At 40.1% G+C, this 24793-nt stretch overlaps 2 protein-coding genes across 6 annotated transcripts in view; both read left to right on the forward strand.

Moving 5' to 3' along the window:
• ENTPD1 (ectonucleoside triphosphate diphosphohydrolase 1) overlaps positions 1-24793 on the forward strand; it is a 174626-nt gene that overhangs the window by 81984 nt on the left and 67849 nt on the right. The window lies entirely within an intron of this gene.
• Positions 16817-18395, forward strand: LOC105553827 (hsc70-interacting protein-like). Its single transcript, XM_011999989.1, is given in 3 exon segments — positions 16817-17402; positions 17404-17622; positions 17624-18395. Coding segments are annotated over 3 exon segments (1092 nt in total). The 5' UTR covers positions 16817-16893; the 3' UTR covers positions 17988-18395.

The following is a 24793-nucleotide window of genomic DNA, read 5'->3' on the forward strand; positions in this document are numbered from 1 at the left end:
TCCAGCATCTGTTGTTTCCTGACTTTTTAATGATCGCCATTCTAACTGGTGTGAGACGGTATCTCATTGTGGTTTTGATTTGCATTTCTCTAATGGCCAGTGATGATGAGCATTTTTTCATGTGTCTGTTGGCTGCATAAATGTCTTCTTCTAAGAAGTGTCTGTTCATACCCTTTGCCCACTTTTTGATGGGGTTGTTTGTATTTTTCTCGTAAATTTGTTTAAGTTCTTTGTAGATTCTGGATATTAGCCTTTTGTCAGATTGCAAAAACTTTCTCCCATTCTGTAGGTGGCCTGTTCACTCTCATGGTAGTTTCTTTTCCTGTGCAGAAGCTCTTTAGTTTAATTAGATCCCATTTGTCTATTTCGGCTTTTGTTGCCATTGCTTTTGGTGTTTTAGACATGAAGTCCTTGCCCATGCCTATGTCCTGAATCATATTGCCTAGGTTTTCTTCTAGAGTTTCTATGATTTTAGGTCTAACATTTAAGTGTTTAATCCATGTTGAATTAATGTTTGTATAAGGTATAAGGAAGGGATCCAGTTTCACTTTCTCCATATGGCTAGCCAGTTTTCCCAGCACCATGTATTAAATAGGTAATCTTTTCCCCATTTCTTGTTTTTGTCAGGTTTGTCAAAGATCAGATGGTTGCAGATGTGTGGTGTTATTTCCGAGGCCTCTGTTCTGTTCCATTGGTCTGTCTCTCTGTTTTGGTACCAGTACCATGCTGTTTTGGTTACTGTACCCTTCAAACATAGCTTGAAGTCAGTTAATGTGATGCCTCCAGCTTTATTCTTTTTGCTTAGGATTGTCTTGGCAATGTGGGCTCTATTTGGTTCTATAGGAACTTTAAAGTAGTTTTTTTTCCAATTCTGTGAAGAAAGTCATTGGTAGCCTGATGGGGATGGCATTGAATCTACAAATTACCTTGGGCAGTATGGCCATTTTCACGATACTGATTCTTCCTATCCATGAGCATGGAATGTTCTTCTATTTGTTTGTGTCCTCTTTTATTTTGTTGAGCAGTGGTTTGTAGTTCTCCTTGAAGGGGTCCTTTTCATCCCTTGTAAGTTGGATTTCTAGGTATTTTATTCTCTTTGTATCAATTGTGAATGGGACTTCACTCATGATTTGGCTCTCTGTCTGTTATTAGTGTATAAGAATGCTTGTGATTTTTGCACATTAATTTTGTTTCCTGAGACTTGGCTGAAGTTGCTCATCAGCTTAAGGAGATTTTGGGCTGAGACGATGTGGTTATCTAAATATACAATCATGTCATCTGCAAACAGGGACAATTTGACCTCCTCTTTTCCTAATTGAATACGCTTTATTTCTTTCTCTTGCCTGATTGCCCTGGCAAGAACTTCCAACACTAGTTGAATAGGAGTGGTGAGAGAGAGGGCATCCCTGTCTTGTGCCAGTTTTCAAAGGGAATGCTTCCAGTTTTTGCCCATTCAGTATGATATTGGCTGTGGATCTGTCATAAATAGCTCCTATTATTTTGAGATACATTCCATCAACACCTAGTTTATTGAGAGTTTTTAGCATGAAAGGCTGTTGAATTTTGTCGAAGACCTTTTCTGCATCTATTGAGATAATCATGTGGTTTTTGTCATTGGTATATTCTGTTGATCTGGGGTGGAGAGTTCTGTAGATGTCTCAGCGCTTGGTGCAGAGCTGAGTTCAAGTCCTGGATATCCTTGTTAACCCTCTGTCTCATTGATCTGTCTAATATTGACAGTGGGGTGGGTGTTAAAGTCTGCCATTATTATTGTGTGGGAGTCTAAGTCTCTTTGTAGGTCTCTAAGGACTTGCTTTATGAATCTGGGTGCTCCTATATTGGGTGCATATATATTTAGGATACTTAACTCTTCTTGTTGAATTTATCCCTTTACCATTATGTAATGGCCGCCTTCATCTCTTTTGATCTTTGTTGCTTTAAAGTCTGTTTTATCAGAGACAAGGATTGCAACCCTTGTTTTTTTTTTGCTCTCCATTTGCTTGGTAGATCTTCCTCCATCCGTTTATTTTGAGCCTATATGCATTCCTTGCATATGAGATTGGCCTCCTGAATACAGCACACTGATGGGTCTTGATTCTTTATCCAGTTTGCCAGTCTGTGTCTTTTAATTGGAGCATTTAGCCCATTTACATTTAAGGTTAATATTGTTATGTGTGAATCTGATCCTGTCATTATGATGTTAGCTGGTTATTTTGCCCATTAGTTGATGCAGTTTCTTCCTCGCATCAATGGTCTTTACAATTTGGCATGTTTTTGCAGTGGCTGGTACAGGTTGTTCCTTTCCATGTTTAGTGCTTCCTTCAGGAGCTCTTGTAACGCAGGCCTGTTGGTGACAAAATCTCTCAGTGTTTGCTTGTCTGTAAGGGATTTTATTTCTTCTTCACTTATGAGGCTTAGTTTGACTGGATATGAAATTCTGAGTTGAAAATTCTTTTCTTCAAGAATGTTGAATACTGGCCCCTACTCTCTTCTGGGTTGTAGAGCTTCTGCCAAGAGATCCACTGTGAGTCTGATGGGCTTCCCTTTGTGGGTAACCCGACATTTCTCTTTGGCTGCCCTTAACATTTTTTCCTTAATTTCAACCTTGGTGAATCTGACGATTATGTGTCTTGGGGTTACTTTTCTTGAGGAGCATCTTTGTGATATTCTCTGTATTTCCTGAATTTGAATGTTGGCCTGCCTTGCTAGGTTGGGGAAGTTCTCCTGGATAAGACATCTTGAAAGTGTTTTTCAACTTGATTCCATTCTCCCCGTCACTTTTAGGTACACCAATCAAATGTAGATTTGGTCTTTTAATATAGTCCCATATTTCTTGGAGGCTTTGTTCATTTCTTTTTACTCTTTTTTTCTCTAAACTTCTCTTCTGGCTTCATTTCATTAATTTGATCTTCAATCACTGATACCCTTTCTTCCACTTGATCAAATTGGCTAATGAAGCTTGTGCGTGGGTCACATAGTTGTCTTGCCATGGTTTTCAGCTCCATCAGGTCATTTAAGGTCTTTTCCACACTGTTTATTCTAGTGAGCCATTCATCTATTTTTTTTTCAAGGTTTTTAGCTTCCTTGCGATGGGTTCAAACATGCTCCTTTAGCTTGGAGAAATTTGTTATTACTGACCTTTTGAAGCCTACTTCTGTCAGCTCGTCAAAATCATTCTCCATCCAGCTTTGTTCTTTGCTGGCAAGGTGCTGCAATCCTTTGGAGGAGAAGTGGTGCTCTGGTTTTTAGAATTTTCAGCTTTTCTGCTCTGGTTTCTCCCCATCTCTGTGGTTTTATCTACCTTTGGTCTTTGATATTGGTGACCTACTGATGGGGTTTTGGTGTAGATGTCCTTTTTGTTGATGTTGATGCTATTCCTTTCTGTTTGTTAGTTTTCCTTTTAACAGTCAGGCCCCTCAGCTGCAGGTCTGTTGGAGTTTGCTGGAGGTCCACTCCAGACCAGACCCTGTTTGCCTGGGTATCACCAGCGGAGGCTGCAGAACAGCAAATATTGCAGAAGAGCAAATATTGCTGCCTGATCCTTCCTCTGCAAGCTTCGTCCCAGAGGGGCATCTGCCTGTATGAGGTGTCAGTCAACCCCTACTGGGAGGTATCTCCCAGTTAGGCTACATGGGAGTGGGGACCCACTTGAGGAGGCAGTCTATCTATTCTCTGAGCTCAAACACCATGCTGGGAGAACCACTGCTCTCTTCAGAGCTGTCAGACAGGGACGTTTAAGTCTGCAGAAGTTGTCTGCTGCCTTTTGTTCAGCTATGCCCTGCCCCCAGAGGTGGAGACTACAGAGGCAGCGCCCCTTGCTGAGCTGTGGTGGGCTCTGCCCAGTTCGAGCTTCCAGGCCGCTTTGTTTACTTACTCAAGCCTCAGCAATGGTAGATGTCCCTCCAGTCTGAGTTGATCTCAGACTGCTGCGCTAGCAGTGAGCAAGGCTCTGTGGGCATGGGATCCACTGAGCCAGGCGCTGGATATAATCTCCTGGTGTGCCATTTGCTAAGACCATTGGAAAAGCATAGTATTAGGGCAGGAGTGTCCTGTTTTTTCAGGTACCGTCTGTCATGGCTTCCCTTGGCTAGGAAAGGGAAATCCCCGACCCCTTGCACTTCCCGGGTGAGGTGATGCCCCACCCTGCTTCGGCTCGCCCTCAGTGGGCTGCACCCATCGTCCAACCAGTCCCAATGAGATGAACCAGGTACCTCAGTTGGAAATGCAGAAATCACCTGTCTTCTGTGTTGATCACGCTTGGGAGCTGCAGACTGGAGCTGTTCCTATTTGGCCATCTTGGAACCAAGATGTTTCTAATGACACACAGGGAAAAGAAAACTGACAAGACCCAGGCAGTTGACTTGACTCTTGTTAGAGGTCAACAGGTGGTTTGTAGGTGAGGAAGTGTCAATGGCTAAAGATACGAGAAAATATCCAACTTCACTAGTAGGCAAACAAAGTAAACTAAAACAATGAGGGACTATTTTTCACATACCCAAAAGCAAAGATTTTTTTCTTAATATCCAGCATTGTTGAAGATGTGGGGAAACTAATATTCCCCAACTGTTGGCTAGAATGCAACGGATAAAATTTGACATTCTGCTCTACTTTTTAGGATATGTCCTCAACCTTATATTTTAACTTTTTTGTTAAAATTTCTTATTTTTGATTATTACTGTTTAAATATCTAAAAGCTTGTTTTTATTTTCTGATATTTTCTTTAAATACAATTGTACACTTTTTTGGTCTCATGGATGCAATATTTTCTCCTCTCTCTGATGGTAGTAATTAATGTTTTCTTCTTTGTTTCCTCTGTTTTTTTAACTGTGTTTTAAAATTTTCATTTATATCTTTCATGTTGAAGACCTTTTCACATAATATCTTATTTAATCTTCACTTAGTTCTATCAGATTGATATTATTATCCTTGTTTTATAGTTAATGGGTCTTAGAGAGTGTATCACTGTTTTATTTATCTTACCATGGGCAGCTGAAAAAATTGTTGGTCATAGACCAAAATTATTGGTTACAGACCAGCCAAATCCACAGTCCAGCTTCTTAATCTAGTTGGATTCTCTGTTGAATCCTTAAAATCTCTCCTCAACACCTCCCCAACCCCAACCCCAACACTTGTCTCACTATATTAGATAACTTTGTTAGAATTTTTCCAAGTTAAATTAAAGTCTTTCTCCTTCCCTTTATCTTTCCACTGTCATTAGAACTAGTTCCGCCCTGTAGACCATGGAGATCCTCTCCCCTTTCTACATCTCCTTCCATAGGAGATAGTCCCTCAAATATTTGAAATGATATTCCCATGATTCTTCCACATCTTCCATTCCCCAGTCTGAAGAGGCCTGGTTCTGCCTACTTTATTCTGCATCTTTGTGAAATTCTGCTTGGCTAATGTTTTTGGAATGCTTTGGACCATGTCCTGTCAAAGTCTCACTTTAAGTGTGTGTCTATAACTTAACATAGGGTCCAGATATGCTCTGAAAGACTTAACCTCAAATGGGATACTGTCATTTTATTAATGCATCCTGGAGTTGGCTTAGTTCCAATTTGAGGAGTTTCATGTGCTGCAACTTCTTTTCCTAGCAAGTGATAGTTTTGATGTTTCTCACAAATTTTCTGGGACTCTGAGCTGCCTATTTCTACTGACCTCCTTTTTAGTTAGGGTTGTGTGTGTGTGTTGTCCTTACTGGTTACTGCTTTTACCTCATAGGGTCTTTTTTTCCAAGGCCATTTTCACTTAACCTTAGCTATTAAGCCCAAGTGGAGGTGCTAAGGTGATTTGAAAATTGGAAATATCTTAATTTAAATTGCACAAACAAAAACTATCATGTGTATTTGAGAAGGAAAATACAATGTAAATGAGGGCTTTTCAGGCACCATGTTAAGCCCTTGGTATACATTATTTCATTTGACTTTGATAACAGCATTATGAGGTGAGAACTGCTGCTATTCTCAATTTAGATGTGAGGAAGTGTGGCTAGTTTGATACAACTAGGAGGGCCAGAGGTATATTCCATACCTAAATACCAGACTCAAGCCTAATACTGCTGTTACCCAGAGAAATGAAGTTCACATATTATATTTTATGCCAATTATAGCTGATGTTGTTGGATGGAATTATATAATCTACTGAGGTATATTGCATACTTCTCATCTTTAACAGAACATACCAAACATAAAAACTTTTATTTGATAGGTTGAGGTGATGATATTGAACATCTGCCCTCCCATGTTCATTGCAGCACTATTCACAATAGCTAAGATTTGGAAGCAACCTAAGTGTCCATCGAACATTAATTTTTGTGGCCCTTTAAGTATGAATAAATATGTGGCCCTATAAATATGAATCTTATTTATATTTGTATAGGCAGTGCCAAGCATATTATAGGCAACTATGATTCAAATCACTGCACACATGCATATTGAATGAGTACATGAATATGTACTGTATATTATATTCAAAAATGAATCAGTGAAGTTATAAAACAGCAATGACCTCAAGGTCTATTAAAGTTTTTAGAACTATTTGCCACTACACTAAATCTTTTATAAACTGTTTCGCTATATGAGTCTATATGTCTGCTTTTTGTAATTTTTTCCCTTCTCCCTGTTGGTATAAATAGAATATCTATAGACATGAAATATGCCTGAAGTTCTTTGCAAATGGAAGACTGAAAGGAAGCTGCCCCAGGCAATTCGGATCGTTGTGTCCAGTAGACGAACAAACTCATGTTTGATGCAGGTCATGACTGTATTCAAGGACTTTGATCCTAGTTGTGGGGTCCAGCCGTAGGGGCATCAGGGAAGTACATTCTTGGTCTGTGTCCAAATCATTGGTCAGGGAAGTCTGTCTTAGCACCATGGAGACATAGGAAACTGAATTCAGACCTTATGTGACAGGAGCGGACTAAAACCAGTGCACGCATACGATCCAGCAATTCCATGGCTAGGTATACACCCAAAAGAAAGGAAATCTGTATATAGAAGAGCTATCTGCCCACCCATGTTCATTGCAGCATTATTCACAATAGCTAAGATTTGGAAGCAACCTAAGTGTCCATCGACAGATGAATGGATAAAGAAAATGTGATACATATACACAATGGACTGCTATTCAGCCATAAACACAATAAAATCCTGTCATTTGCAATAACATGGATAGAACTGGAAGTCATTATGTTAATTGAAATAAGTCAGGCACATAAAGACAAACTTCACTTGTTCCCACTTATTTGTGGGAGCTAAAAATTAAAATAATTGAACTGAGAGAGATAGTGGAAGGATGGTTACTAGAGGCTGGGAAGGGTAGTGGGGGCTGGGGTAGAGTGGAAAAGGGGATGGGTAGTGAGTACAAAAAATTAGAAAGAATGAATAAGAGCTAGTATTTGATAGCACAACAGGGTGCTATCAAAGCTGTTGCATTGGTTTGCAATAGGGTGACTATAGAAAATAATAATTTAATTGAACATTTAAAAATAACTAAAAGAGTACAATTTAATTGTAACACAAAAGATAAATGCTTGAGGTGGTGGATGCCTCATTTATCCTGATGTGATTGTTACGCATTGCATGCCTGTAACAAAATATCTCAAGTACCCCATAAATATAGATACCTACTGTGTACCCGTAAAAATTAAAAAAAAAAATCAGCATAGGGAGCCAGTCTCCTACTAATTTGGTCAACAGTTTAGGTGAGGTTGTAGTCTTAAGGGTGGAAATGAAAAGAGGGCCAGGACCTTGGTAGCCAGACCGAAGTTCACAATTGTGTTATATACTCTGGAATGGATTTAGCCAAGGAGGTTTGCCCAGATTCTCCCATAGGTGATGTTAAATTCATTCCAGGACACTTGACCCCAGGCATGGGAGTGATAGTGGGTTTTCAGGTGCTCTCCCACTAACGTAAAAATGCCCATAATATATTCCAGGAATTAGGTGAGACACAGCCTCAGGAAACAAGCCCGTTATGCCTTCACCAAGGCAGGGCAGAGCTGGATAAGGGTGAACAGAAAGGGACAAATTATTGATGAGAGTTCTGTGAGTAGAAACTCCTTTCTCTTCTTTAGAACTTCTGCCTCCAATTTGTTAATGCCACTTCCAAAATACACTGCTCTGAGCTGAAGATAATACTGCAGATAGAGTGCCATGAAGGCACTGGTTTGCAGTGATCCGTAAAAGACTAATGTGCCAGGCTCTGTGCTAAGTGCTTGACTTTTACCACCTTGTTTACCCCTACAACAACACTTTTTAAATTGCCCTATTAAGATATATTAATTATATAGCGTATTCTATCATTCTAAGATGTTTCCTGTGATTCAGTATATATTTATTTACTTTTTGGTTGATTTATTGAGTGAAGAACTGAAAATCACTTTTCATTTCCTTTTTCGTATCACATCTGAAGTGAGATATTGACTAACTGGGTGGGTATGTCCAGAATGGGGAAGGATGCAGAGACTATGTCATATAAGGAACATGTGTCGAAGGAGGTAGTAAAAATGAATATAACTGGGGCTAGTAGTTCCAAGAAAAAAATGGAAACCTGCTCCTGGCTAATCAGAAGGTTTAGCTAAAATATTTTCAGAGCCTATCACGTGAACCTGGTAAAAACAACCCAGTATTGGGCAAAAGAGTTAGGGCCATTTGAGGAAATCCTGGGGCCTAGGCTAGGTGGTGATGAACAGGGAAGATGTGAAGGAAAAAGAAGAGAGAGAATTTTCCCCCTTGCCTTATTGACTTCATCCTGCGTTAGTTCATCTCAGCAATACTTTTCCCTCACCCTCAACAGTTTTTCTATTCTTTTATCTATTTTTGAATTGATTCTCTGAAAGTACTAAGGCTGCTTTTTCAGCTCCTGGTCATCTGGATCACTACTGGTTTCAGGATTCTTGGGGATAATGGGATGGAGGCATGGGAGGAGAATGTCTAGGTTAAAAAGATACTGAGCTGGAAGTAGAAGCCTTGGTTGAATTTTACACTCAGCCACATACAGGTTGGGCAAGTTGCTTTGCTCTTTAGCTTCAGCTTTTGCACACCTGTAAAATGGGAGTGGTGTGTGTGTTTGTGTGTGTGTGTGTAGTGTATGTACCCTTTGTGTCCTAGGGAGTTTCTTTGAGGATCAAAAAAGAGAGTGGACATAAATGAATTTTGTAAACTGTTTCTGAGAGCATCTAAATGTAGTTTTATGAGTATCATTGTTACCATTGTCGCTGTTCTATTTGCTGAATCTAGTTTAATTTGGAAGCTTCCTAATTCACAATGATTTGTATAGTGGAGTCATCACTCTGTAGGGGCTCTAAATGGAGACTTTGTCCATGATTTCCAAAAGGTCACCCACCCCAGAGTCACATGAGACTAGAAAGCAAATCTGTTTTGTTAATTGGCTTCAAGTACTTTCAGCTTCAAATGGAGGTCTCTAAGGGTCCTTGGCTGGCACATCAACGGGGCATTTCAAAGGAAAGTGGCAAAATCTTGACTGAGCTTCAGAGCAAACACGCACTCTTTTCTTTGCTACTCCCTTTCTAAAAGAAAAACAAATTCTACTGGTCTGGATTTGTGTGAGCATGTGTGTATCAGCTTGTTCTAATTCTCTTTTCCCAACCCCTTCTTTGCTTGTCCCATTTTCAAGATAGGATAACACCCAGGTTTTTGTATTTCCTTCTATGTTAGGACTTTCTTAGGATTCCTAAAAATTTTGGCTAAGTAGCATTAGGCCTTCTCTATTTCATAGGTAGGCATTTAAAAAAAAAAAAACAAAAAACAATAACAGTGTCCACTTCTTCAAAACAGTATCCAATTCTTCCTGGCATTTTGATGTAGGAAAAATATTTGAATTTATTTTTAGGGCAAGTCACATGGCAGAAAGAATAACAAGTATTCATGGTTGCCTGGGGAACTCAGCTTCTAGATACTACTGATTATGGGAAAGAGAAACTAATTTTGAGATGAGGCAAATTTGGTGACCAAGAACTAGAATAGCTAGTGGCCTGGGAAGAGGTGGGGTGTGAAAGCACGTAGAAAATCTATGCAAAAATATAGGTTCCTAGTCATTTTTTTCTTTTGTCTCTTTCTGATTACTATATCCTGCCTTCCTGCAGGAGGCATGTAGTAAGATGCTTTGTATACAGGTACTTTGCTTGTTCTTTTCTTTTTTTTTAATTGTAGAAAAGATCAGGGTAGCAATTTGACCATTTGCCAAATTACCCATAAGATAGGGTAGGCTTTAAAAACCCAGGGAAACTAAAGTCAGGAAATCCAGCTTCTTGTATTCCTGGATCTTTCTCGGAACAGCCTGTCACATATGACATCTAATGATGTAGCACCAGCTGCTCACAAATACAAGTTCATTAGAGTATATAGACATTATGGGGCCACTAAAAATGTCTTATGTGGCTTGCTGCCAGCATTTTCAGCAGTCTCTCACCAGCAGCCACTCTCTGTTTGCCCTAGCCAAGCTCAGTGACATGGGAACTCCTGTGAGCTCTGTTGTCTTGTGTAGAGAATGGGGATAACTGTAGAGTGTGAAGGCCTCGGGAGAAAAACTTGGGCTGTGTTTCCTAGTCACCCCAACACCTTGTGGACCCAGGAAGTAGCATTTCCAGAGACAAATTGCTATATGGCTTTCTGCATGCCCATTGCTTTTGTCTTGCTGTTGTCGCAGGAAACATCTAGTGTACATCCAGTGTACCCAGGGCCTTTTGGAAAACACCCATCGGCCTCAGTACTCTTTTCCCTCAGACTGGCAGACAATGAAGAAGGAGGAGAGAGAGCTACGCATTGGAGGAGGAAGTAAAGCTGGAGGCTGGAGTGGTGGCAAGATATGAGCATTTGGGTCTACAAGGCTCCAAGTCTCTCATTACTTCACTCCATCAGACCAGGACAATCATGGGGGTTTGGCAGAAGTGGTGTTGCAGGGAGTTTAGGCCTAAGGGAGTGTATGTGTGAGGCATAAAGTAACAAGGCATGGACTTTGTTACCTGAGGTGATGAGGGTGACAGGCCCACATGGGTAAATCAGGAAACACAGGCAACACGTTCTAAGGCTGCATATCAGAGACTCACGGAGTGGAAATCCCTTGGATGAGGGCAGAGCAGCAGCCCAGACCACCAGATAGCCACTGTGGAAGTCATCCCCTCATCACTTTTTCATTCCCAAGACTCAGCTCTTCTTTGACTCTGTTACTTTGTGGGCATCTCCTGTTGCAGTGTCTGGGCAATTTCTCTTAGTTGTTACAACTTGCATTCAAGAGCATGGCTTGTTCAAGGCCCACTCTATTGATCTCTGAGAAAATGGGAGTTAGAACAGTGTTCAAGCATTCAGATAAACCTACCTTCCAATCATAGTTTTGCTTCTTACTAGCTGTCCCACCTTAGGCAGGTAAGTTAACTTATCTGAATGTCAGTTTTCCCGCTTGTAAAATGCAGTTGGTATTAGTACTTAATTTAAAGCTTTGTTATGAGGATTAAATGAGATAATGCAAGTCCAGCCTATAGTTGACTTTGGCTTCAGCAGCAGTTTTTGGAACAATCTATTCTGGCCAAGATCATATGGTCTCAGGACACAAGGTTGGCCACAAAACCAACCCAGTAACTTACGAAGCAGAAACTACCTGTGGTAACTTTTCTCAGAAGGTGGCTATGTAAACTGGCCTCATTTGGTTGAAGGAAGTTGGGGGGTGGATAGGTGGAGAGAAGAGAAGAGTTAAATGAGTGTCAATGTCTCCTAATAATTAAAAGCTTAGAATCCCTGGAGTCAGGCAGGCTTATGTTGAAATTCCAGCTCTGTGCTTACCATTTGTATGACCATGAATATGTTATCAAACGTCTGGACCCCAGTGTTCTCAAGTGCAAAATAGGCTAATGATATCTACTGTGTTGTGATAATTTGATGAACAATGAGTATAAAGTGCTTAGCACAGTGCCTGCTACCCAGTAAGCACATAACAAATGGGGAAGAGGATGATTGTGAGGATGGCAGACATTTTTATTGTCCTAGCATCCGGTGGTGCTGCTCTTGTTATCTAAGGAGGCAAGAAGGAGACAAGAGTGGGTTCTTGGTAAAACTGGATGCAGGTGAAAGAGATGTGTTTATCTGAGGGCCTCGTTTCTGAGCCTCACTTCTACCTCCTGACCCCTTTTGTCCTCCTACCTTGCTACCCAGTGCTTCGGTGCTGCTTAAAGCACTTTGTTCCAAACTCCTTAGGGATGGCTTGCCCCTCCCCTTCCCATAATGACTCAAAACTTCTGTTCATTCTGTTCAGCTTTGCCACAGCCAGGTTTTGGTGAGAAGGACCACACAGCTCCCTTTGACCTTTAAGGCCACTGGAGGTATTTCTTTTTAACTCCACCAAATTGGAAATTAGTGGAGCAATAAGCAATAGAGGATGGAGGGCACTTTGAGCACAGAGACTTCCATATTGCTGGATCAGTAGGGAAGGGAGAAGGAATGCATATCCCCAGCTTCCATATTGCACCACCCTCCTTTGCCTGAGAAAGTGAACCCTGATTTTAGAATCTCAGAGTAATGTTGTTCCTCAAGGAGGAAGGCAGCTCAGGACTGGTTCCCACCAAGCCAAGTGCAGTCTTAGATTCTGGCTCCCTGCCCACTGTCAGCAGGGAAAGCACCAAATCTAGTGAGAAAAAGTTTCAGCAAATGTTAAAATGACAGAAACCACCTTATCCAACCTAGACTTTTCTGCCATGGGAAAAAGATGAAACCTGGCAATCTGAGAAACTTAAAATTTTCAACACCATTTATAGATGTAAAAAGCCTCTAGTTACTTGAGTGTTGCACATTTAGATATTTGATTTTGTATGTTGATTACAAATGGAGTTGTGGCCATGTGAACCATCATAATCATCATTATAATCATTAAATTTATGGTTCATATGGCAGTTTCTTATAGATTATTCAATTCACTTTAATCCTCTTAACCCTGTCAAGTAAGTATTACTATTAATCCTCATTTTACAGCTGAGGAAACAAGGTGGAAAAGGTGACTTACTCAAGATCCCAGAGCTAGTAACCTCGAGGTTTTGTTTTACTTTTTGGTTTTGTTTTCAATTTAGGTAATGAGCTACCAACATTAGAATGATGCATAGAAGGGTGCTGGGCCATGGTCTTTGCATCTTCCAATAAAGAATAATAAGATACATTAATTTCCAGGAAAAGAGCTGAGGGAGAAAAAGGGGAATATGATTTACTGATACAACTTTTAGGGAAATTTGATCAGCGTAGTATTCCAAGCTTTATTTTCATCATTTTCAAACCAAAGTTTAATCTGTTAAAATAGACATGCTTCTTTTACTCTGTGTAAACATGAAGCTCCACATATTACAAGAGGGCTTGGAAGGATGGGCCTACTAATTGGTACAGAGCAACACAGTCTATTTTTTATTTAAAGATATAGATGTTTTAGGAAGGAGAGGGGATGTTGAAGATAGTATTTGGCTGTATGAAAATACAGAAGTATGAGACTGGCAGCTCTGTAGAGGGCTTTGGGTGAGAGAATACAAAGGAGAGAAAGTGAGAAAAACATTGTTGTATGAATATAAGATAAACCACCCCAGTTAAGTACAGGCTCTGGATGAAGTATTTCTATTACAAATTACAGAGTTGGGACAGAAGCAATGTAGACTGTTGATGGAGTATCTTGAGGGGAGTTTGCATACTGGATATGTAAATTATTATTGTTATATTCTTCCATCTTGGGGAATTTGTTTAACCTGTATCATTTGCATTTTTCTTATTTGCAAAATGAGACTAAAACAGTACAGTTCTTACCATATGTAATCTTTGAGAGTATTAAATGAAAAAATTATGTGGAGTGCCTACTACAGTGCTTGTCATAAAGAAGGTTGCAGTGGATGTGGCAACACTTTCCTCCATCAACCCCCACCCCCAAATTCCTTTCAGTTATGAAAATTCTGAAACACTGTAACTTTACCTGTATATTTATTGAATATCTACTTTTCCAAAAGTAGAACATGTGAAGAATTCTTGATTTTTCCTTGGAGATACCTTTGCAAGTTAGAGGAAGATATTAGTGCCTGTCCTCCTTGGTTTAGTTTTAATTCAAAAGAAAGATATGATTGAGAAGGTAGGAGAAATGACTGACTAATTCATTTAGGTATTAATAGTCCTAAAAGAGGGAACTATAAGGAAACCAGACACATAGCCTCAATTTTTTTTTTTTTTTTGAAACGGAGTCTTGCTCTGTCACCCAGGCTGGAGTGCAGTGGCTGGATCTCAGCTCACTGCAAACTCCGGCTCCCGGGTTTACGCCATTCTCCTGCCTCAGCCTCCCGAGTAGCTGGGACTACAGGCACCCACCACCTCACCTGGCTAGTTTTTTTTGTATTTTTTAGTAGAGACGGGGTTTCACCAGGTTAGCCAGGATGGTCTCGATCTCCTGACCTCGTGATCCGCCTGTCTCGGCCTCCCAAAGTGCTGGGATTACAGGCTTGAGCCACCACGCCTGGCCGCCTCAATTTTTTAATAAGGCAGATTTAAAAATAAATATGTGCATAAATAAAATTTTAAAATAAAACCAGAAAAATGATAGATGAATTTTCATGATCAAATTTACTAAAAAGAATATGGCTTTAAAAGATGAGTCTAGGCCAGGCACAGTGGCTCACGCCTGTAATCCCAGCACTTTGGGAGGTTGAGGTGGGTGGATCATTTGAGGTCAGGAGTTCAAGACCAGCCTGGCCAACATGGTGAAACCCCATCTCTACTAAAAATACAAAAATTAGCTGGGTATGGTGGTTGGCGCCTGTAATCCCAGCTACTTTGCAGGCTGAGGCAGGAGAATCGCTTGAACATGGGAGGTGGAGGGTGGAGGTTGCAGTGAGCTGAGATTTGTGCCACAGCACTGCAGCCTGGGCGACAAAGTGAGACTCTGTCAAAAAAAAAAAAAAAAAAAAGAAGAGGAAGAAAAGCGAGTCTAAAAAGGAAACAACTAAATGAGAAATCTGATTATACAATCATAAATAATCATAATGGATGAGAAAAGTGAAAAGCAGTTAAAACACTTATTTGATCAGAGGAACTTTACGAGGAGGCCAGAAAGTAGGGTGAGTTTAATTTTCTTATATATTGTTTTCTGTATTTTCTAAAAATTTCTATGGTGACTATGGCTTTTATAAAATAAACAGCTTTCCTCCAAGGATTTGTACAATAGAGAAAGGGATGGCAAGTAATTGAGAAGAATGTTTAGAAGCTAGGATAATTCTTTTAAAAGTAGTATCGCTTGGACTAAATATCTGCTGGCGATGAGGCATGGAGGAAAAAATGCTAAAGATAACAAAAGTTATTTTGGTTACAGTTCAGTGCAAGAACATGAACAGGAAGAGGGATGCACAGTGATCATGGATGATGCAAAGGAATTGGAACCTCTGAACTTCTGTTTTGCTTCCATCTAGAAAAATGGAGTTCAATCAGTACAAAGTAAAACATACACAATTAAGAAGTCATTGAAATGGATGAGAATTTATTGAGAGCCCTTGACTTTTCTAAATGAGTTTAAAGAATTTTAGAGAGATATGCTCTTTAAATTATTGGAATTGGTAATCTAAATAGTAAAAGATGAAAGAGAATGTATCCAGGAAACTCCGTATGAGTTGATACTTGGCAAAGTCTTAAATAAATATGGAAGATTTGTTAGCACCTAAAAAAGAAAGCTCCAGTCACTGGAAACTGGCTTGCATTTATTGAATCAACTTACATCAAATTACTCTAATTTGTGAAATATTTAGAAGGGCTCTAGGGTTAAGAAATTTTGGCAGTCTCTCAAATTCATAGAAACAGTGTACAGTTGACCCTTGCACAACACAGGTTTGAATTATATGGGTCCACTTTGAAACAATTGGAAAAACTCAAAGATGAACCATATAGCCTAGAAATATTGAAAAAAATTAGGTAAAAGGTATGCCATGAATGCACAAAATATATGTAGATATTAATCTATTCTATCATTACTACCACGAAATATACACAAATCTATTATAAAAAGTTAACATTTATCAAAGCTAACACAATTACAGACCATACATGACACCACTTACAGTTGAGAGAAATTTAAACAAATATAAAGATGCAGTGTTAAGTCATAACTGCATAAAATTAACTGCAGTACATACCGTACTACTGTAATAATTTTGTAGCCACTTCCTCTTGCTATTACAGTGAGCTCAGGTGTTGTAAGTATCTGCCTAGAATGCCACAAATTGCATATTGCAGTAAAAATGATCTCTCATGGTTCTCAAGTATTTTGAGTATTTTTCATTGTGTTTAGTGCAACACTGTAAACTTTGAATAACACCATAGGACCCATGCAAAGTACCATGAGTGATATTGGAAGTGCTCTCAAGAAGCAGAGAAAAGTCATGACTGATGACATTACAAGAAAAAGTTGAATTGCTTGATATGAACTGTGGGTTGAGGTCTGCAGCTGTGGTTGCTCACCACTTCAGACAGATGGGGATCTTGCGAATTTACCATATTGATAAATACAGTACAGGACTATAATGTATTTTCTCTTCTTTATGATTTTCTTAATAACATTTTCTTTTACGTAACTTACTTTATTATAAGTATAATCTTTTATGTTGCATATAATACATGTAAAATAGAAAATATGTGTAAATTGACTCTGTATGTTATTGGTCAACAGACTGTTAGTTAAGTTTTTGAGGAGTCAAAAGTTACATGCAGATTTTCAACTCCATGGAGGTCAGTACCCCCAACTTCCATGTTGTTCAAGGGCTAACCGAAGTTTATTTCATCAAGTTTAAAAATGGCCCTTCTGCGCAGTCACGCCGAGCCAGCGCCTGGGCCTGGAACAGGGCCGTAGTCCCCCAGCTTCACCCACCACCTCTCTACCATGGACCCCCGCAAAGTGAACGAGCTTCGGGCCTTTGTGAAAATGTGTAAGCAGGATCCGAGCGTTCTGCACACCGAGGAAATGCGCTTCCTGAGAGAGTGGGTGGAGAGCATGGGGAGTAAAGCACCACCTGCTACTCAGAAAGCTAAATCAGAAGAAAATACCAAGGAAGAAAAACCTGATAGTAAGAAGGTGGAGGAAGACTTAAAGGCAGACGACCCATCAAGTGAGGAAAGTGATCTAGAAATTGATAAAGAAGGTGTGATTGAACCAGACACTGATTCTCCTCAAGAAATGGGAGATGAAAATGCAGAGATAACGGAGGAGATGATGGATCAGGCAAATGATGAAAAAGTGGCTGCTATTGAAGCCCTAAATGATGGTGAACTCCAGAAAGCCATCGACTTATTCACAGATGCCATCAAGCTGAATCCTCGCTTGGCCATTTTGTATGCCAAGAGGGCCAGTGTCTTCGTCAAATTACAGAAGCCAAATGCTGCTATCCGAGACTGACAGAGCCATTGAGATAAATCCTGATTCAGCTCAGCCTTACAAGTGGCGAGGGAAAGCACACAGACTTCTAGGCCACTGGGAAGAAGCAGCCCATGATCTTGCCCTTGCCTGTAAACTGGATTATGATGAAGATGCTAGTGCAATGCTGAAAGAAGTTCAACCTAGGGCACAGAAAATTGCAGAACATCGGAGAAAGTATGAGCGAAAACGTGAAGAGCGAGATCAAAGAAAGAATAGAACGAGTTAAGAAGGCTCGAGAAGGGCATGAGAGAGCCCAGAGGGAGGAAGAAGCCAGACGACAGTCAGGAGCTCAGTATGGCTCTTTTCCAGGTGGCTTTCCTGGTAGTTTTCCCGGAGGAATGCTTGGAATGGGAGGGGCCATGCCTGGAATGGCTGGAATGCCTGGACTCAATGAAATTCTTAGTGATCCAGAGATTCTTGCAGCCATGCAGGATCCAGAAGTTATGGTGGCCTTCCAGGATGTGGCTCAGAACCCAGCAAATATGTTAAAATACCAGAGCAACCCAAAGGTTATGAATCTCATCAGTAAATTGTCAGCCAAATTTGGAGGTCAAGCGTAATGTCCTTCTGATAAATAAAGCCCTTGCTGAAGGAAAAGCAACCTAGATCACCTTATGGATGTCGCAATAATACAAACCAGTGTACCTCTGACCTTCTCATCAAGAGAGCTGGGGTGCTTTGAAGATAATCCCTACCCCTCTCCCCCAAATTCAGCTGAAGCGTTTTACAGTGGTTTGCCATTAGGGTATTCATTCAGATAATGTTTTCCTACTAGGAATTACAAACTTTAAACACTTTTTAAATATTCAAAATATTTAAAACAAATTTAAAGGGTCTGTTAATTTTTATATTTTTCTTTACTAATCATTTTGGATTTTTTTTCTTTGAATTGGGCAGGGAAGATATGTATGGAAGATTATTGCTCTAATTTGAGTGAAATAAAAGTTATTAGTGCGAGGCAAACATAACTCATTTGAGGATAAAAAAAAGAGTTTAAAAATGTTTTTTAGTTGTAGAAATTTTCAAACAAATACAAGATGAAGAGAATAATATAATAAACCATTATATACCCATTACCCATCATCACAAACTATCAATAGTCAGATTTTTTTTGTTTCATCTGTCACTTTTCTCCCAACCATACCTTTTTGTTGTTATTGGACTATTCTAAGCAAATCTCAGACATTATATCATTTTACTTGTGACTACTTCAGTATGAAAAAAATGTATAGCAGAGTCTTTCATGATATGTTTAAAGATGAGTTGGAGAAATAGAGATTGGATAAGAATGAACTAAAAGGATTGGTACTAACATGAACCATGGCCAAATCATGTTGATAAATAGTTTGAAATCTTCCTTAAAGAAAGGTGGTAGGGAAATATTCACAAGATTCTGTCCTTGTTGTTGTCTTACATGGCACGATTTATCAATGACATGGGACCGAAAATTTAGAAAGCATGCTTAGCAGATTTGCTAACAGTACATAGCTTTTAGTGAGACTGCAATGTATTACATAAAAGGGTCAAGTATCATCAGGCTAGAAAAACGAGCTGAAACCGTAGGTTGACATTTAATTGATACACACAAGGTGAGATTCCTGACTTGGAGGTAGTTCATGTGAAGATCTGTAGGTTTTACCAGACCATAGCCCTCAGTATGAGTATCTAAAATGATGAGTCATATTTAAACAGTGTTAATTAATGTTTAGTTTCCAGATGAAGGGCTATAATAACTTCACTATTATCTGCTGTATTCAGTTCAGAGCAATGTATTTTGAGAGGGACATTACAAACTGAAGGGCATCTAGTGGAGGGTAATTAAGGTGACATAAAATCTGAAAATCATGATATGTGAAGAATGGTAAATGGAGCTTGAGCTATTTAGTCTGAAGAATAGGGGACTTGAGGATGGGGTCTATATACTGGCAACCCTTGAGGACTTGAAAAACAAATTTTTAATGAAGTAAACAAATTCTAACTTGCTTTGTAGCTTTGAGCTGGGATCAGAGAGTGGAAGTTAGAATGAAACAGAACTTGGGTCGAGATAGATTGCTAACAGTTAGACATGTCTGGCAATGGCTTGGACTATGTAGATTTGCACTTCTGTCCCATCAGTGGAGAATTTTACTGCAGAGGGTAAATACCCGTCTTTTAAACAGGATTGCCACTTGGAAGGAGTTGGACTAAGTCAGAGGTTCACAAGGGGAGAACCTTGGCTGTACATTAGAATCACCTGGCAGGAGGTGGGGGTGTTAAAAATGAACAGTGCCTGGTCCCCATGCTAGAGATTCTGATGCAATTGCCCCAGGCAGGACTACAGAAAGTCCCAGGGAACTCCAGAGTGCATGAACTCTAAGCATCCTTTCAACTTTGAGATTTTTTTTTTTGGTCCGAAAAAAAGAAATCGTGTTCATGGGGGCTATTTTAGAAGCCAGCATGGTGGAAAACCTGAAGATGACAGTGAAGTCAGGTACAAAACTGAGCTCAGGGGAGGAAAGAGAATTGCTTAAGAGAGACTAAAAGTGCCGGAGCTTACCAGGAGACAGCGCAGCTTAGAGGAGAGGGTGCCTTGCATAGTTAAAAAAAACATCAAAAAAAGTGTGACTGAGTGGGAATGGTATGAGAAGAAAGCGCAGCTGAAGAAGATGGGAGTGTCCATCTGACAACCCACCCTGGTTTGCCTGGGACTGAGAGGTTTCTTGGGATGCAGCACTTTCAGTGTTAAAACCAGGACAATCCCAGGGAAACTGGGATGGTTGGTCACCCGAGTGCCCCATAGGCCCCTGTCAAAAGACAAAATTACAACAAATTTAGTTTAAACATCTCAATAGACTTTATTGCGATTTTAGAATTGGACAACACTTCATTCCATAACATAGAGTAAGTGTTCCAATGAGTTGACCAGATGCGGCAGGCTTTCTAGACAGAGAAAGGGCTGAAGAAAGCAGAAACAAAGAACAAAAAGTAGATTGGTCATTTCAAAGTTACTTTCATTGTGGGGATAGGGAGATAGAAAGATGGAAAGATAACTGATTGGTTAACATCAGGTTACTCTGTTGTAAGAATTAAAACAGAGGGAACTTCATGATTGCCAATTGAAGACTGAAACTGGCCTGTTGAGAAATTAGGCTGTTGCCTCTCTCTCCTGATTTCACAGAAGGCCAGATAACAAACTCAAGGTTTGGAGAAGCAGAATCTTAGATAAGTGACTCTATTTTGGTTTTTAGTCTGGTCTGTTGGGGCCTAGTGCAGGAGTTTAGTCCAAAACAGTGGCCTCCTATAATTTTTGTTTAACACCCAGCAATGAAGGCAACACAGGAAACCATTTGTTATCCTAGTCACTCTTCCTGCAGAATAAAGATGTGCTCTGCATTCATCTGAATTCATGGCTTTGGTGTGCGTAACTGCAAAGGCTGAAATGTCTCGTTCACTCTGGCTATGTATTCCAATCATAGTACCATGCTTGTGTGCCCAGCATCTTGCCAGGGTACTGGTCTTGGGCTTACTATGCTTTCTTTGGGGTGCCTTGGGATTCCTGACATCATTGTTTCCTCCCAACACCAGCTGAAACCTCCTAAAATGATTTTGAAGCTTGTTTCTTTGAATAGCTTCTTAGCAATTTCCTCACTGCTATTTCAGTTCCCCTCCCACCATTGTGTTAAACAGTCCCAAAAGCAATTTCATTAAACTGGCTGACTTCAAGGATGGTGAACTAGAACTGCTTCTAAAAAGCAGGCTAATAGTGACCGAGGGAATTGTCTAATAAGGAATAGACTGGAGGCCTGCTGCCCCTACATAATCTCTTTCTTATAAAAAGAGAAGTATGGATGAGATATGTTGAGTTGTTTATAAAAAAATAATGCAGGGAAAATCCCCCTAAAATTATGGGGAAAAGGCCCCTGGTTGGGCTTTAAGTATAGAGAATAACTTGGGTAGTCTTCACCCACTGTATCCCTAAAAGGCCTCACACTTGCTCTTCACTCTCTTTCTTCCCCTCTCATCCGCCATTAATTAGGGGGTTACTTATGTGTGTTGTGAATTAAAGCAGTGGTTCTCAAAGTGTAGTCCCTGAACCTGCAGTAGAGCATCACCTAGCAACTTGTTAGAAATGCAGATGCCCTGGCCTCACCTCAGACTTACTGAATCAGAAACTCTGAGGATGGGGTCAAGCAACTGTAATAAGCCTTCCCGGTGATTCTGATGCAGGTTGTTGGTTAAGAATTGGATTAGAGAAACCATGTCTTTAGAAGGTTCTTTAAAGGAGAAGTTGTCCAGGGCCTCCCCTCTGACATGGGGCTGAACAGGAAAGCAGCAAGCAGAAGAAATTTCAGAACTAACCACTGAGCCATGGTGGGTGGTGGTTTGACATTTACGTGACAAGACAGTTAATGTGACAGGAGAGAAAAATGAACAGAGAATTGTGAAATCAAATAGGATCAGAATGATGTCACAGTGGTCAATCCAATTAATTCATATCATTACAAAATCAGAAAGTCACTAATGACTGTAATTTCTAATATATATCTGCATAAAAGGGCATTGTATGATATGAATTGGATTTTTAAGTATACTGTATTTTGTTTCATTTTGGAGATATAGCTTTTAGTAAAAACATGTCTAGTAGGTTCTGGTCAATCCTTAATCGAAGCTCTATGTTGACAGGAAAATAGAAACTCATTGAATTTTTAAAAGATGATTTGGTTACTACAGTTTTATTATTATTATTTTTTAGAGTTCTGTGGCAAAGAATCACAGAGGCCAAAAATGTGAAAAAAAAGTCATATGGTTTAATGATCTTTGTAATCATAACCCTATCAACCATAGCAAAAACAATAATCATAAGTACAGTTGCCATTTATCCAGTGCCTACTCTGTGCAGACACTGCTAAGTGCTCAGCACGAGGGATGAAGTCATAGATAAGCAGCAGACATGGTCCTTGCCCTCCTACCCAGTGATTTCCAACCCTGGCTGCACATGGCACCAGGGAGCCATTAAAAAATGTCAGTGCCCAGGCCCCCCAACCCCCAAGGGATTCTGATTTAAGTACTTTGAGATGGGACCCCAGAGTTGGCATTTTTACAAAGGTCTCCAGTGAATCTAATGTATACATCCGGAATTGAGGACTGCTCTGGTGAAAGACTTACACATGTAGACAATTCATTATAATAGCCTTAAGTGCTATGAAGAAAAAGCTCAGAGTGCTGTGAAGGGCACCAGTTAGTGTGGGGTTCAGGGTAGGATTTTTTGAGGCATCGTTGAGGAAGTGACTTTCTGCTGGGATCTAGAAGGGTAAATAGAAAATAGCTAAGCAAAGAGGATGGGAAGAAAGTGTTCCAGGCAGAGTACATAAATTGTGCTAGGGCTCTGGGCAGGGACAGCGTAGTGAAGTGAGGGCTGAAAGGGGGCAAACAGTGAAGGAAATATGGTGATTAGAGAAGCTGGAGACCCAGGGAGGGGCCAGAACATACACAACATATGGGCTAGATAAAGGATTGTGTTCTTTCTTATAAAAGTAATGGGAAGCTATGAAGTATTCTAAGTAACTAGTGGACGATGTGATCATATAGACCCTTTGAAAAGATTACTCTGGCTGTAGCTGGAAAGCAGATTGGTGATAGGTAAGAGTGGATGCAGGGGGACCAGTTAGGAGTCTTCTGTGGGAGGGCATGATGATGGGACTAAGAAGACACTAGAGTGATGGAGAGGGTTACATGGCATCAGAATCTTTGGGAGGTTCCAAGACTTGGTACAAAGTCTCAGGGACATTTGCTGAATTAGTGAGTTGCTTGGATATAAAGGGTGAGGGTGGGAAAGGAGTACAGGATGATGCCACTGTTCGTGGTGTCAGTAACTGGATGAGTGGTGATGTTCACTGAACTATGTGAATGTTGAGTTATGGAAAGCCGGAGGAGAAACAGTTTTGCAGAGGAAAGGAGAGCATGAATTCTGTTTGGGCACAATAGGTTTAAGGTGCCTGTGAGATATCCAAGCTGAAAGGTGAAGGAGGCAGCTGAAAGTTCAATAATACATATGTCTGAACCAAATATAGAGTATTTCCTACCTATGGACAGTAACTAAGACCATGGAGTCCGGTGAGGTCACTGTAATCATTTTTTCATGCAGAGCTTACTATATCTTCACATCAACTTACCTAAATAAGTTACATCTTTAAAATTTTATCTAGAACATGAAAATTTAGACAGGTTAAATAACTTGCCTAGGTCATGCAGCTAGTAAGAGGCAGGGTTGAGATCCCATTTTGCAGGAGATGCATTGGTACCTAGTCATACTGCATTTCCTTAATTGGAATGACTGATTCTCAGATACAATGGAGAATTAACCATGTTTGCTAAGGAATGACCAGTGACCAGCTGAGTGTATATTTTCTTCCATTATAAACATGGCATTTGAGTCTACTATTCTTGGAAAGTCAGTGAAGAAATATCCCATGGAGTTTATGATTAAGCTCTGAGATCCAGATTTTGGGTTTACTGCCCAAACATCTGTCCCCTTGCTTCCTAGAAAACACGCAAACTGAAGTTGAGGTTGCCTGGAAGGCTTACTAAAAATAGTGAGAATCATGGAATTGAGAAGTTAAAACACATTTGAAGTAGTCAAATATATACCTCCACTTTTTTGATGGAAAACATTGTGCACTAAAAGTCTAAATCCATTTCAGCCATTCAACTGACATATGTAACACTGCTATAGGCCAGACCCTTTGCTGGACTTTGGAGAGGCACACCTTGTTCTTAAGGGGCTCTGTCTCATAGTGGAGACTGACACAAGTTAAAGGCTATTATAGCATTGTGAGAAGGGTGCTATGAGAGGATTGCCAAGGAGGGTATTTCATCCATCATTAGAGAAGGGGAAAGCCTTTCTCAGAAAGACTTCCTGGAAGTAATAACACATAAACTAACTATTTAAGCCTCAATTTCCTCATAAGGTAGAGTGAGTTAGATAAATAAGAGAGGAAAGAATACTGTTTCAGGTACAAGAAAGAAACAGGAACATTTTACCATAAGGCAGGAGGATAGGAAAAAAAGACCCCATTTAGAGACCAACACCTTAAACTATACATGGGTTGTGTGGTTAGATGGTTAGCATGGTCTTAAAATTGTTGCTGAAGAGTTTGGCTTTTGAGGGACATAGAGGCATAATTGAAGAACTTCATACTGGTTAGGGCCACATACTGAGGTCTGCATTTTTAGGATGACTATGTTAGCTTTTAAGTAGATGATGGGTTGGAAGGGGAAGCACCTAGAGGTGGGGAGGCCTCTACAGAAGTTATTGTAGGAGTCTAGGGAAGAAATACAGAGAGAAATGGGCTGGGCATGGTGGCTTACACTGGTAATCCCAATTACT

This window comes from Mandrillus leucophaeus, unplaced genomic scaffold (genome assembly GCF_000951045.1).
Source record: "Mandrillus leucophaeus isolate KB7577 unplaced genomic scaffold, Mleu.le_1.0 Scaffold117, whole genome shotgun sequence".
Classification (NCBI taxonomy): domain Eukaryota; kingdom Metazoa; phylum Chordata; class Mammalia; order Primates; family Cercopithecidae; genus Mandrillus; species Mandrillus leucophaeus.